Source organism: Nicotiana tabacum, chromosome 2 (genome assembly GCF_000715075.1).
Source record: "Nicotiana tabacum cultivar K326 chromosome 2, ASM71507v2, whole genome shotgun sequence".
Classification (NCBI taxonomy): Eukaryota; Viridiplantae; Streptophyta; class Magnoliopsida; order Solanales; family Solanaceae; genus Nicotiana; species Nicotiana tabacum.
The window spans coordinates 75,547,237-75,559,901 of NC_134081.1; the positions used below are offsets into that span (position 1 = coordinate 75,547,237).

Below are 12,665 nucleotides of genomic sequence, written 5' to 3' on the forward strand. Positions count from 1 at the left end.
ATAATATCAGGTTTACTAACAGTGAGATATAACAATGAGCCAATCATTCCCCTATACAACTTCTGATCAACAGATGAACTAGGTTCATCTATATCCAACTTTGTAGCTGTTGCAATAGGAGTGTCAATTTCTTTGGAATCTTCCATTTAAAACCTTTTAAGCAACTCTTTTATATACTTCTGCTGATGGATCATAGTTCCATTTGAATTTTGTTTAATTTGTAAACCTAAAAAGAAATTAAGCTCACCCATCATACTCATTTCATATTCACCCCCCAATAGTTTAGCAAATTCTTTACTTAACTTATCAGTAGTTGCTCCAAAGATTATATCATCAACATATATCTGAACTACCAAGAAATCTTTACCTTTTTCTTTCAAGAATAAAGCATTGTCAATTTTACCTCTCTTGTAGTCGTGCTCAAGCAAAAACTTTGATAATCTTTCATACCATGCTCTTGGAGCCTGCTTGAGCTCATAAAGTGCTTTGTCAAGTTTGTACACATGATCAAGACTCTCCTTGCTTTCAAACTCCGGAGGTTGCTTGACAAATACTTCTTCCTTTAGATAGTCATTGAGGAAAGCACTCTTGACATCCATCTGGTGAAGGGTGAATTCCATGTAAGCAGGAAAGTCTATGAGGAGTCTTATTGCTTCCAACCTTGCAACTGGAGCAAAGGTTTCATCATAGTCTATGCCCTCCTCTTGGCTATATCCTTGAACCACCAATCTTGCCTTGTTCCTTGTAACTGTTCCATCTTCATCAAGTTTGTTTCTGAAGACCCATTTTGTGCCAATTACTGATATGTCCTTGGGTTTGGTACCAGATGCCAAACTTGACTCCTTTCAAATTGGTTTAGTTCATCTTGCATTGCATTTACCCAGTTTGCATCCTGCAAAGCCTCAGCAACATTTTTAGGTTCAATAAGAGATAAGAAGACATCAAAAGCACAAAGATTTTTTAATGAAGATCTGGTTTTGATTCCAGAGGTTGGATCAGTGATTATGTTCTCAATAGGATGAGAACTTTGATACTTGTAAGATTTTACAACCAACTGGTTTCCCCTTGATGTTCCTTTAATGCTTTGTTGTTGTGGAACAGGTTCATGGACAGGTTCCCTTGAGGTTTGAGAATCATTTCCTCTTTGTTCTATTCCCCCTATCATGTTGCCCTGGGTGGAAGAACATGTTCCATCACCTGTTCCTTCCTCTAGTGCAGCTTCAGTCTGGGATGTGATTTCATTTGAGTTTCTTACCATCCTAATTGCTTCATCATCATGTTCCTGCCTCTCCGAAAGAATGTTAGTTTTATCAAAAACCACATGAACACTTTCTTCTACACACATAGTTCTTTTGTTATAGACCTTATAAGCTTTTCTATGTGAAGAACATCCCAAGAATACTCCCTCATCACTTCTGGGATCAAACTTACCTAGGGAGTCTTTACCATTGTTGTGCACAAAGCACGTGCATCCAAATGCCCTAAGATAGGATATGTTTGGTTTTCTCCCTTTAAGTAACTCATAGGGAGTCTTCTCTACAAGAGGTCTAGTCAGGCACCTGTTTATAATGTAGCATGCAGTATTTACAGCTTCTGCCCAGAAGCTATGGGGCAGTTTACTAGAAAGAAGCATAGTCCTAGCCATATCTTCAAGTGTCATATTATTTCTTTCAACTACTCCATTTTGTTGTGGAGTCCTAGGAGCAAAAAAATTATGATCTATGCCATGATCATCACAAAATTCAACAAATTTAGCATTTTCAAATTCAGTGCCATGATCAAACCTAATTGATGCAAGTTGATTACATAGTTATTTCTGAGTTTCTCTAACAAAAGAAGTGAACATATCAAATGCTTCATCTTTAGATGTTAAAAATAATGTCCAAGTAAACTTAGAGTAATCATCAACAAGCACCATCACATATCTTTTACCACCTCTGCTTAATGTTCTCATTGGACCACAGAGATCCATATGGACTAGTTCCATCGTCCTGGTGGTGCTTACCACTTTCTTGCATTTAAAAGAGGATCTTACTTGCTTCCCCTTTGCACAAGCCTCACAAACTTTGTCTTTCTTGAACTTGATGTTAGGCAACCCTATCACCAGGTCCTTGGAAACTAATTTGTTGAGTTGACTCAGACTGGCATGTCCAAGTCTCTTGTGCCAAAGGAGGGGATCATTATCCAACACACTTAAGCAAGTGAGTTCATTTTCTGAAAGTGTGGACAGATCTATAATATATATATTGTTTACTCTTTTTTCCTGCAAAACAATCTTGTCAGTGTTAAGATTAATCACAAAACATTTGGTAGAGGTGAATGCTACCAAGTTACCTCTATCACACAGTTGTGATACACTGATTAGACTGTATTTTAATCCATCTATCAAGTAGACATTCTCAATAGAGTGAGAATCAGTCTTACCTACCCTTCCAACCCCAATGATCTCACCTTTCTTCTCATTTCCAAAGGAGACATTACCTCTTTTAAGGTCCTCAAGTGAAAGGAACTGGTTCTTGCTTCCTGTCATGTGCTTTGAGCAGCCACTATCTATGTACCATATTTGGCTGCTCTCTTTCACTTGGACCTGCAAAAGAAAATCAGGGGTTAGTCTTAGAAACCCAAACTAGTTTGGGTCCCTTTCTATAGGCAAAAGAATGAATCAGATTCCTTTTAGCCCAACTTGGTAGCCTATTCTTCCCTTGAACAAATTTTTTGTTCTTTTGGCTTGCCTTTTCTTTTGCATTGCATTCACTTTTATAGTGACCTGTTTTACCGCAGTGAGTACAAATCTTGTTCTCAGGAAGTATAAGGTACTTGCTTTTGGGATCCCATTTAGGTGGCAGATTCCCAAAGCCAAGTCCTCTTCTATTGCTACTATGATGTTCCTGTAGCCATGAAAGTGCATCGGAGGACCTGTTCCATTTATAAGTTCTGTCTAGTTCATGCTTGGCCTTGCCTAGATCCTTCTTCAAAATTCTAACCTGCCCATCCTTCTTATACAACTCATCTTTTAGTTTACCTACATTTTCTTCTAGAGTGAGTTGTGTGCAATCAGTTGTCTTCTTACTTGTTTCTAATTTTAGTTTTAGGTTTTCAGATCTAAGTTCTAGGACATTTGATTCAAATGCATGAACCTGGTTCTTTAATGCAGTATTTTCACGTATAGTCTCACTAACCCTAAGTTCCAGGTTCTTACACTTTGCTTTCAAAATCACACATTCCTTAGACAGTTGTTCATTTTCATTGTTTACATCCTCAAATTCATCAATGAAATCTAGAAGTAATTCAGATAGCCATTCTTTAGACAAAAATTTAATCTTGTCTTTGAGATGAATTACACTTACCTTAGATTCCTCATCAGATTCTCCAATGGCCATAAGTGCTTGTTCATCTCCATTTTCATCATCTGAGCTTTCTTCCAAAGCAGCAACCATAGCCTTTGTTGATCCTTTGTTCTTCTTGGGTTGAACCTGTTCCTTCTTCATGTTTCTCTGTTCAGCTCTTTCCTTCTTCCATTCAATTTCCCATTGAGGACAGTTCTTGATGTGGTGATCAGTCTTACCACACTTGTAGCATCCCTCATTGGTTTGCCTTTCAGGAACCTTTGGTTTGCTGTAGCTTCCACTTTTTGAAGGACCCTTTCCTCTCTTTTGGTACTTCTTGAAGTCCTTTATGATCATAGCCATTTCATCATCTTCTAGATCAGAACCTTCAGTGATTCTGAGTGCCAGGCTCCTTTCCCTCTTGGGTACATCCATCTTCATGGTTTGACTTCTAAGTTCATAAGCAGTGAGATTTCCAATTAGCTCATCCAACTTAAGAGTGGCAATGTTCTTTGATTTCTGAATGGCAGTGATTTTGCTCTCCCAAGTAACTGGCAGAACCCTTGTCAAAATCTTCTCAACTCTGTCTTCTTCAGGAATAATCCTTCCAAGAGATTTAAGTTCATTTGTCAGTGTGGTGAACCTTGTATATATCTCTTGGATGGTTTCCCTTTCCTTCATGGTAAAATTCTCATATTGAGAATATAGTAGTGTTCCTCTCGACCTCTTCACTTGAGGTGTTCCTTCATGGGCCACTTGCAAAGTGTTCCAAATTTCCTTAGCAACGGTACAACTTTGGATTCTACTGTACTTATCTGGACTGAGTCCACAAATAAGCCATTTCTTTGCTTTAGCATTCTTCTCCCATTTCCTCAAGTCGTCAGTAGTACAGTCAGCTCTTGTCTTTGCCACCTCTTCTCCTTCGGCATTTATCTTCATGGTAGCCAATGGGCCGTCTATGACAATGTCCCATAGCTCATAGTCTTCTCCTATGATGTGATCTCTCATCTTGTTTTTTCACCAAAAGTAATACTGGCCGTTGAAGAGTGGTGACCTAGCAGTGGATTGCCCTTCCCGATTTCCAGGTGGTGCACTTATCTTGATCTTCTCCTAAGGTGTTAGCCTATTCAAGGATAACCCGCTCTGATACTAATTGATATTTTAACTTCAATACCACACAAGAAGGGGGTGATTTGTATGGTGTTCAATTTTTCGCTTAAACTGATTATGGAAGGATCGGGTTCTTCTATGTGTTCCTTAACCTACTATTGCTGAAATAGTAAATGCGAAAAGTAAAGAACACAAGTATTTTACGTGAAAAACACCTGGCTCAAAAGGTAAAAAATCACGACCTACTTCTCAGTAGGATTTTTCCAAACTCTCCACTAAATCACTGAGCCAAAAACTGTATTTACAAAACACTTTTATAAACCTAGGATTAACTCTAATCCCGTTGTGGCAACCAACCTCTAACTGCTGCGACAACTTCAAGTTAACTCTAACTTGAATACTCTGAGTACCTATTACAATTTTCTCTAGATAAAGCTCAAAGGTACAATATGAAAATACCTACTATAATTGAACTAGAATAAAAGACAGATACTTGGAACTGGTTCTTCTATCTGGTTCATGTAGCTTCAGGTTTGCACACTTGAATCACACACGAATTGCTTGCAAAATGCCTTGCTATTTTGATCTCAATTCATGTTTAACTTCTACTTTTATGCATACCTGTAGAATGAGAACATCCTGCAATATATAGAGTTAGCAGATGAAGAAATAACTAGAGTTCTAATGCTACTCTTCCTTGGTGGAAGAGTTTTAGTTGATCTCAACTTCTAACTCTTCCCTTATCTTGGATAGTGTTCTCTTTGATTAAGTAGTCCTTCTCCTTATCAGTTATGCAACCTTTTCGATCAGGAGATATCAATTATACCAAGTTAAGCTTATCTCCTTCACGTGCATCCCACATGCTTGAATCTGCCTGTGTCTATGCACACAAGGGATGGACCTGGTTCATGCCTGAGCTTCCTTTGTCAATCTTCAAAACAAACCTTCACTTGGGCCAATATTGTCGGCATGCACTTAAACTAGAAGACAGTGCTACCTCCTCTAGATGAATGAGACTGGAGGGAAAAATTGATGGGGTCCATCTCATTCAATAACCAAAGTAATAGGCATGTGCCTAAGGAAAATTTTTTTGGTTTGGTAGCCAACTTTGTTGAATTTCTTTGGTTTGGTAGCCAACTTTATTGAATTTCTTTGGGTTGGTAGCCAACTTTGTTGAATTGTCAACATTGAAGAAAAAGAAGGAAAAGTGTGTGCAAATTATCAAATATAGTAGGCTTTAGAGGGTGAGGCTTCGGCTATAAAAGGAGAGCTTCAACTCTCATTTCTACACACCAACAAAGAGAGAAAGAAAGAGTGAGGTTTCACAGACAAGGTATAAGAAAATAGTCTGTGAGAAAAATAGAGAGTGAGCGATATTGTAGTGAGGTGAGAATATCAAAAGAAGGTTATTTCTTTTGAGTGTTATAGTGGTCTTTGGAGTATTTTACTCGGACCTACAAAGTGTAAAATTTTTTGCTATAGTGATATCAGTTGCTCGTCTCGGGGCCGTAGTTTTTTTCCATATTCAAAGGGTTTTCCACGTAAAAATCTTGGTGTCGTTGTCACTCTTTTATTCTTGTTAATTACCGTATCTCGGTGCTACGTGATTATTCTGCTTTTATTACTGTGAATATTATTTCTGCAGAGGATTTATTCCCAACAGAATAGTCAAAGTATACTCAAGCTGAAATTCTAAAAAGAAATGAAAAAACAAATGGCCCAAGTTTCCCTAACCTACCAATATTTGCAGAGCCACAAGAAATTCTGAAAAATATTAGAAGCCTTTTTCGATAGTTCCGATACTCGGTAAAGGGTGTGAATCTTTTTTCTATATTTTTTTTAATTTTAATAAATCTAAAAATATCAAATCTTTGGACTTCTTTTGTACTCCATTTTCTTAAGCGCAATTGAGCAGTCCTATGAAGTATGAACTGCCAATTACATGAGTATGCCCCATTGGCTAACAAATTTAGTATTAGACTATAGAGTAGCAATATATTGGTATGTAAGAAAACCAATTTCAGATAATGATGAGCACTGATCTTTTCACTCTATAATACTAATGCTAAATTGAAAACACCCTTACTAGGATTACATGATTGAGGAACGGAAATGATTATAATTAAAATCTATAACCTGCTCTAAGTCATACTGCTATGAAACATGGCATATTCACAAATTTGTTCACTATGCTGAAGCCTTAATTGGAGAGAGAGTTATCAGAAAACACAAAAGAGCAGCTACAGGATAATTGGGAATCCACATTTTTGGTTCCAGGTGATTTTGGAAGAGCTGTCACACTTGCATTTTTCTTCAACAAGTCGGACTCAGACACAACAGGATCAACGTTTCGAATTTCCTTGAGCATGGCTACAACATCCCTCATCATTGGACGATCATCAGCCTTCGTGCTCACGCACAGAAATGAAACAGCTAAAGTTTGCAGCATTTCATGCATCTCAGGGTCAGCCCTTCCCCTAAGCTTTGGATCAAGAATGTCATTGGGATCGCGCTTGCTTTGTAAGTGCTCGCGCACCCATTGAACTAAGTGTGCACCCCCAGGCAATGTTGGGTCCAATGGATGCCTTCCTGTTAGTACTTCCAAGAGAACCACACCAAAACTATACACATCACTCTTTTCTGTGATCCATTGCATCGAAGCATGTTCTGTGGGTACACAACAAGGGCAGTGTCTTTGTCAATTCAAGAAAAGTTGATCTGCAATTAATCAAGCTGAGATAATAAGTATAGTATAAAATAATTACCTGGAGCCATATAGCCATAAGAACCAGTAAGATGAGGCCTTTGGCTTTGCTTCAACAAGTCAGCATCAACATCAGTGTTGACAATCCTTGCCAACCCGAAGTCGGCCAGGTAAGGCTCCATTCTAGAGCCTAACAATACATTCATTGCTTTGACATCTCCATGCATTATAGGAGGTACACAATCATGATGCAAGTATGCAAGTGCATGAGCTACTCCAATGACCACATCAAAGCTGGTCTCCCATTCTGCTGCTCCTTTGCCAACACCGTGGAGCAATGAGCTCAAACTTCCATTGGGTAGGTAGTCATAGAATAGTAGTTTCATGTTCTGGTTTGAAGCCCAACCAAGGAGGCGTACAATATTCTTGTGACGGATTGAACCTAGAGTACTAATTTCTGAACTAAACGCTCCTGATTCCTCTGATGACCACATTTTCTTGACTGCCAGAGTCACCCCATTTTCGGTCATTACCCTGTATACAACTCCTGAGCTTCCAGTGCCAATGACATTAGCCGATGTTAGATTATGAAAAATGTCATCTATTGAAAAGTCCAACTTCTGGTAAAGAGTCATTTCCCAAGTATCAACATCTGGAGATCTGTACTTGGCCGCTCGTGTCCTGATCAAGGTGTAAATGGCTAGAAGCACTAGCACAGCACTTATACTGATAAGGATCGACATAGCAAGTTTCATGGTTGATTTGGCACGTCGAGCGGGTCCCAGTTGAGTCACATCCCCACCAGAAATATAAAGAGCTTGGTTTCCAGTAAGATCACTCAAAGGAAGCTTATGAAAGAATTGGGTATTGGGCAGTTTTCCGGAGAAGTCATTGAATGATACATTGAGCGAGACAAGGTTTTGAAGGTCAGTAAGAACATCTAAATTCCCGATGAGTTTGTTGTGGGAGAGATCAAGATTTCCTAGTTTGCTAAGACCTGAAAACTCACTTGGAATGACTCCTGTAAATTGGTTACAACTAAGGTTGAGAGAGATTTCAAGGGATGGTATTTTACCCAGCTCTTTAGGTATATCACCTGAGAAACCATTGTACCCAAGATCTAACAGCTGAAGCTTACTACAAGAAACTATCTCTGCTGGAATTCTGCCAGAAAGTTGATTCTTCCCAAGATTCAGTTTTGTTAATTCAGCTAAAGAACCAACACTTGGACTTAGCGAACCCGTAAGCCTGTTGTCTGAAATGTCCACAAACTGTAGGCTTTTAGGCAGAGTTTCTGGCAAGGGACCAGTGAATGCATTTGAATGGAGATCAAGAAACTCAAGATTTTGACAACCAGATAATGATGCAGGAATTCCTCCCAGAAAATGATTGTGACTCATGTCAAGGAAATTCAGACTTCTTAAGTTTCCTATATCTAATGGAACAGTACCCCCTAGCCTATTGTTGTTCACCCTGAATCTATACAAGTTTGTGCAGTTTCCAACATCAGGTGGTATAAAGCCAGACAAATCATTGGAAAGAAGCAGCAGTTTTGTCAGATTATTCAAAGCAAAGATTTCTTTTGGTATGGTACCGAAAAGATTGTTGTAAGAAAGGTCTAGAGCCTGAAGATTCTCACATTGAGATAAGGAAACAGGAATATTGCCAGTTAAATTATTTTTCCATGCAAAGAATAAAGTCAAGCTCTTTAAGTTTCCTATTTCATTAGGAATCTGCCCTGAAATATCATTGTTATCAACTTCCAAATGAGACAGAGAAGTACAATTTGATATTTCAGGAGGTATAATACCTGATAACTGATTGACACTCAACTGCAACTCCTCAAGACCTAAAATGCCACCCAAACTAGTAGGAATGCTACCTGTTAAAAGATTCTCAGATAAATCAATAACTGTAAGAGCTTTGCAATTTCCAAGTTCATTAGGAATTACACCAACTATGCTATTTTGCCATAGCAATAAGCTCTGGAGCTTTTTGAGCTCCCCTATACTCCGCGGGATCGAACCTGAGATTGAATTTTGATACAAGTACAAGTTCTGGAGTTCACTACAATTACCAATCTCTTCTGGAATTGGTCCAGACAAGAGAGCTGTGTAAATTGCAATGGTCTGAATCCTTTTCAGGTTGCCAATTGAAGGTGGCAAATTCCCTGAAATGCCTGTTTCAGCTAGGCCTAGAAAAACCAAGTTGCTGCAGTTTCCAATTTCCAAAGGGAGTTCACCCTTAAGATTTTGATTTCCTCCAGCTCTGAATTCCTCAAGATTGCTCAACTTTCCAATACTCTTTGGAATCTCACCACTCAGTTGATTGTCATAAATCAAGAGATTCTTGAGACTGGACAAGTTGCCAATTTCAGAAGGAATATCACCTTCAAGATAATTTGAACTGAGAGACAAACTTTGCAGCTTGTTAAGCTTGCAAATTTCTTGTGGAATGGTACCAGTGATTGAATTGTCACTAATATCAATGAGACTAAGCTCAAGATAGTCTCCAAACTCTTTTGGGATTGGACCACTGAGATTGGCAGATGAAAGAACAAGGGTGTTCAAGAATTTGAGGGGCTGAAAATTTGAAGGCAATGGTCCTTGTAAATTTACTGATTTGAGACTTATACTCACAATTTGACCATTGGAATTGCAGTGTATGCCAAACCAATTGCAGGGACTTTTGTCTAAAGCATTCCAAGATTTCAAAACATCATTGGAACTGTTTAATGTTTCTTTCCATGCAAGAAGTGCCTGACTTTGTACATCAATAGAATAACAAGAAGAGAAGAACAGAGAGTTTAAGGAGAGAAATAAGAAGATATTGGAAAAAAGAAGAAGAAAAGGATTTGTTGAAGGAGCAGGCATTGCTGCTGAGAGGGGAAGAAGAGAGAAAGTTGAGAGGACTTTGGGATTGTAGAGGGGGGAACCCCATGTTTTGTTTATAGAGGAAAAGCAATAGAAGATCTGGATCCAAGAGCACTTTCAATTTTTCTATTATTATTGCACTTGGGATAGTTGTTAATTTGAGAGTTGCTGATGCATATGTTTTCCTTTGGCTTTATTAATTCATTATTAATATTCATATAAATACAATCTTTTCCTTTCTTTTGTTAAATTCTCCAATAGTATTTTTTTGGATTTTGCTTGTCACAAAATACATAATTGACTATCTTTTATCAGTGCAGGTCCCAAGGGAAACAAATGCTGGTTTTAAATAAGTAATTATCACATCCTTCTTTTTGTTGCATAATTAATGTCTGAAATAACTCTTTAGTGAGGCCAAGTTGCTGCTATCTTGTTATGTGTTAATTACTAGGTACAATTCATTAAAATGGAGCAATATATTATCAACTGCCTGCAGATTTTTCTTTTGTTTGGTTTTTTTGGGTGGGGGTCAGGGTAATAGGGTATCTATAGTTATTAAGAGGCTATGTTTGATTTATTTTTGATTAGTTGGGGGGGTTATTCTGGTAAATATTTGTTGGTACCAGAAGTTGGAAGGAAGAGCATGTTCTTACAAATGGTTTAAATAAGAGAAGGTGCAGAAATGGTCCGTCATATCATATACAGTAGTACAATAGTATGAGTCAGCCACATGTTAGTTATAAGACTTATGGCTACTAATTTTCAGTGACTTGGTAATGAAGCAGAGGAGGGCAAGAACTGAGGGCAGAGCCAAGTTTTCTTTTTTTCTTTTTCTTTTTTTCATTTTATTTGGGATAGCTTTAAAATGACAGGCTAAAGGCTGGGCTAAGTCGGACTTCAGATTTCAGAAAGTAAAAATAGCAGGGCTAGCCATTTTTCGGATCAGTAATTCAAAAATAGTCAGCGTTTGCAAAGTCATTAAAAAATAACCATTATTTTGCTGCAACACGGACCGGTCCATCATAATATACTGGAGATTGATGCACATATGTATGAACTTCCAGCATATTATGCTGAAATTCCAACACGCGAAAAGTTCCAGCATAATATACTAGAGATTGAAGCACTTGTGTATGAACTTCCAACATATTATGCTAGATCGGCAGTGGCGGAGCCACCATATAGGAAGGGGTGTCAAATTGACACCCCTTCGCGGAAAAAATACATTGTGTATGTAGTTAAAAAAAATAAATTGTATGTATATATACTATGTATTGACTCCCCTTAATTTCCTGATATGTTTAGTTCTATATATTTTGACACCCCTTAACCAAAATTCTGGCTCTGCCACTGTGGACCGGTATATTATACTGAAACTCCAGTATAATATGTTGGAGTTCCAATATTGTAACAACTCGGCCGGTCGTTTCGAGAGTTATAGCCCTGTTTTCCCCATTTCTACTTCTTTTTGTGTTATTCAGCTATATTATGTTATATCGGGTTAGTTGGTTCGGGACTGGAGTGGTTTCATAGTGAATTGAGACACTTAGTCTCTTAAGTAGAAACTTAAGTTGGAAAAAGTCAACCCGATGTTGAGCTATGTGTAAACTATCTCGGATTTGAATTCTGATGATTTCGTTAGCTCCGTTAGGTGATTTTGGACTTAGGAGTGCGTCCGGAATGTGATTTAGAGGTCCGTGGTAGAATTAGGCTTGAATTGGCGAAATTGGAAATTTTGGCGATTTCGGCCGGCAATGGAAATTTGATATCGGGGTCGGAATAGAATTCAGGAAGTTGGAGTAGGTTCGTAGTGTCATTTGTGACGTGTATGCAAAATTTGAGGTCATTCGGACGTGGTTTGGTTGGTTTCGGCATCGGTTGCCGAATTTGGAAATGAGTCGGCTTGCCTAGTTCCACGATAGGCACCATCACGACAGGGGTTAGTTTGGGTCGTGACAGATTGGTATCAGAGCCTAGGTTACATAGGTCTCACGAGTCATGAGCGGGTTTAGTAGAGTCTTGCGGATCGGTACAGAGACGTCTGTACTTAACTTCGAGAGGCTGCAGAACCTTTAGGAAACTCCACATTCTTGAATTCTTGTCGTGCGAATCTGTTGATTCTAGTAACTAAACATCTGTTGTTTCATTCTCTCACAGATGGTGAGGACTCGTGCTACCGGTCAGGAGGGCCAGCCACCAGTACCACCAGCCAGGGCCGCGAGAGGCCGAGGCCGCAGTAGAAGTCGTGGTAGGGGCAGAGGTGCAGCCCGTACAGCAGTTGGGGCAGTACCTACAGATCCACCGGTTGTCCCAGATCAGGACCAGGTTCCAGTTGTTGATGCACCAGCTCAGGCACCACCTGTGCCTATTGTGATTCCAGGCCTTCACGAGGCCCTAATTCAGATTTTGACAGCGTGTACTGGCCTTGCTCAGGCAGTCTCTATTTCGACGGCCGCAGCCACTTCTCAGGCCAGGGGAGGCACTCAGACTCCCGTCGCTCGCACACCCGAGCAGGTTATTCAGGGACTTCAGACACTAGAGGCACCACCAGCCCAACCGGTTGCAGTTGCTCAGGATTATGTAGTTCCTGCTATGCCTGAGGATGATCAGCGTAGGTTGGAGAGGTTTGGGAGACTCCAGCCACCACATTTT

The 12,665-nt window shown here is 39.2% G+C and overlaps 1 protein-coding gene across 1 annotated transcript; it reads right to left on the reverse strand.

The window, feature by feature from the left end:
* Positions 1–6,454: 6,454 nt before the first annotated feature.
* LOC107766518 (leucine-rich repeat receptor-like serine/threonine-protein kinase RGI4) lies at positions 6,455–10,194 on the reverse strand. The gene is made up of 2 exons (XM_016585316.2): positions 7,202–10,194; positions 6,455–7,103 (listed from the first exon to the last, which is right to left on the reverse strand). Exons 1-2 carry the CDS (start codon positions 10,011–10,013, stop codon positions 6,637–6,639), a joined length of 3,279 nt encoding a protein of 1,092 aa, XP_016440802.1. The 5' UTR covers positions 10,014–10,194; the 3' UTR covers positions 6,455–6,636.
* Positions 10,195–12,665: the final 2,471 nt, after the last annotated feature.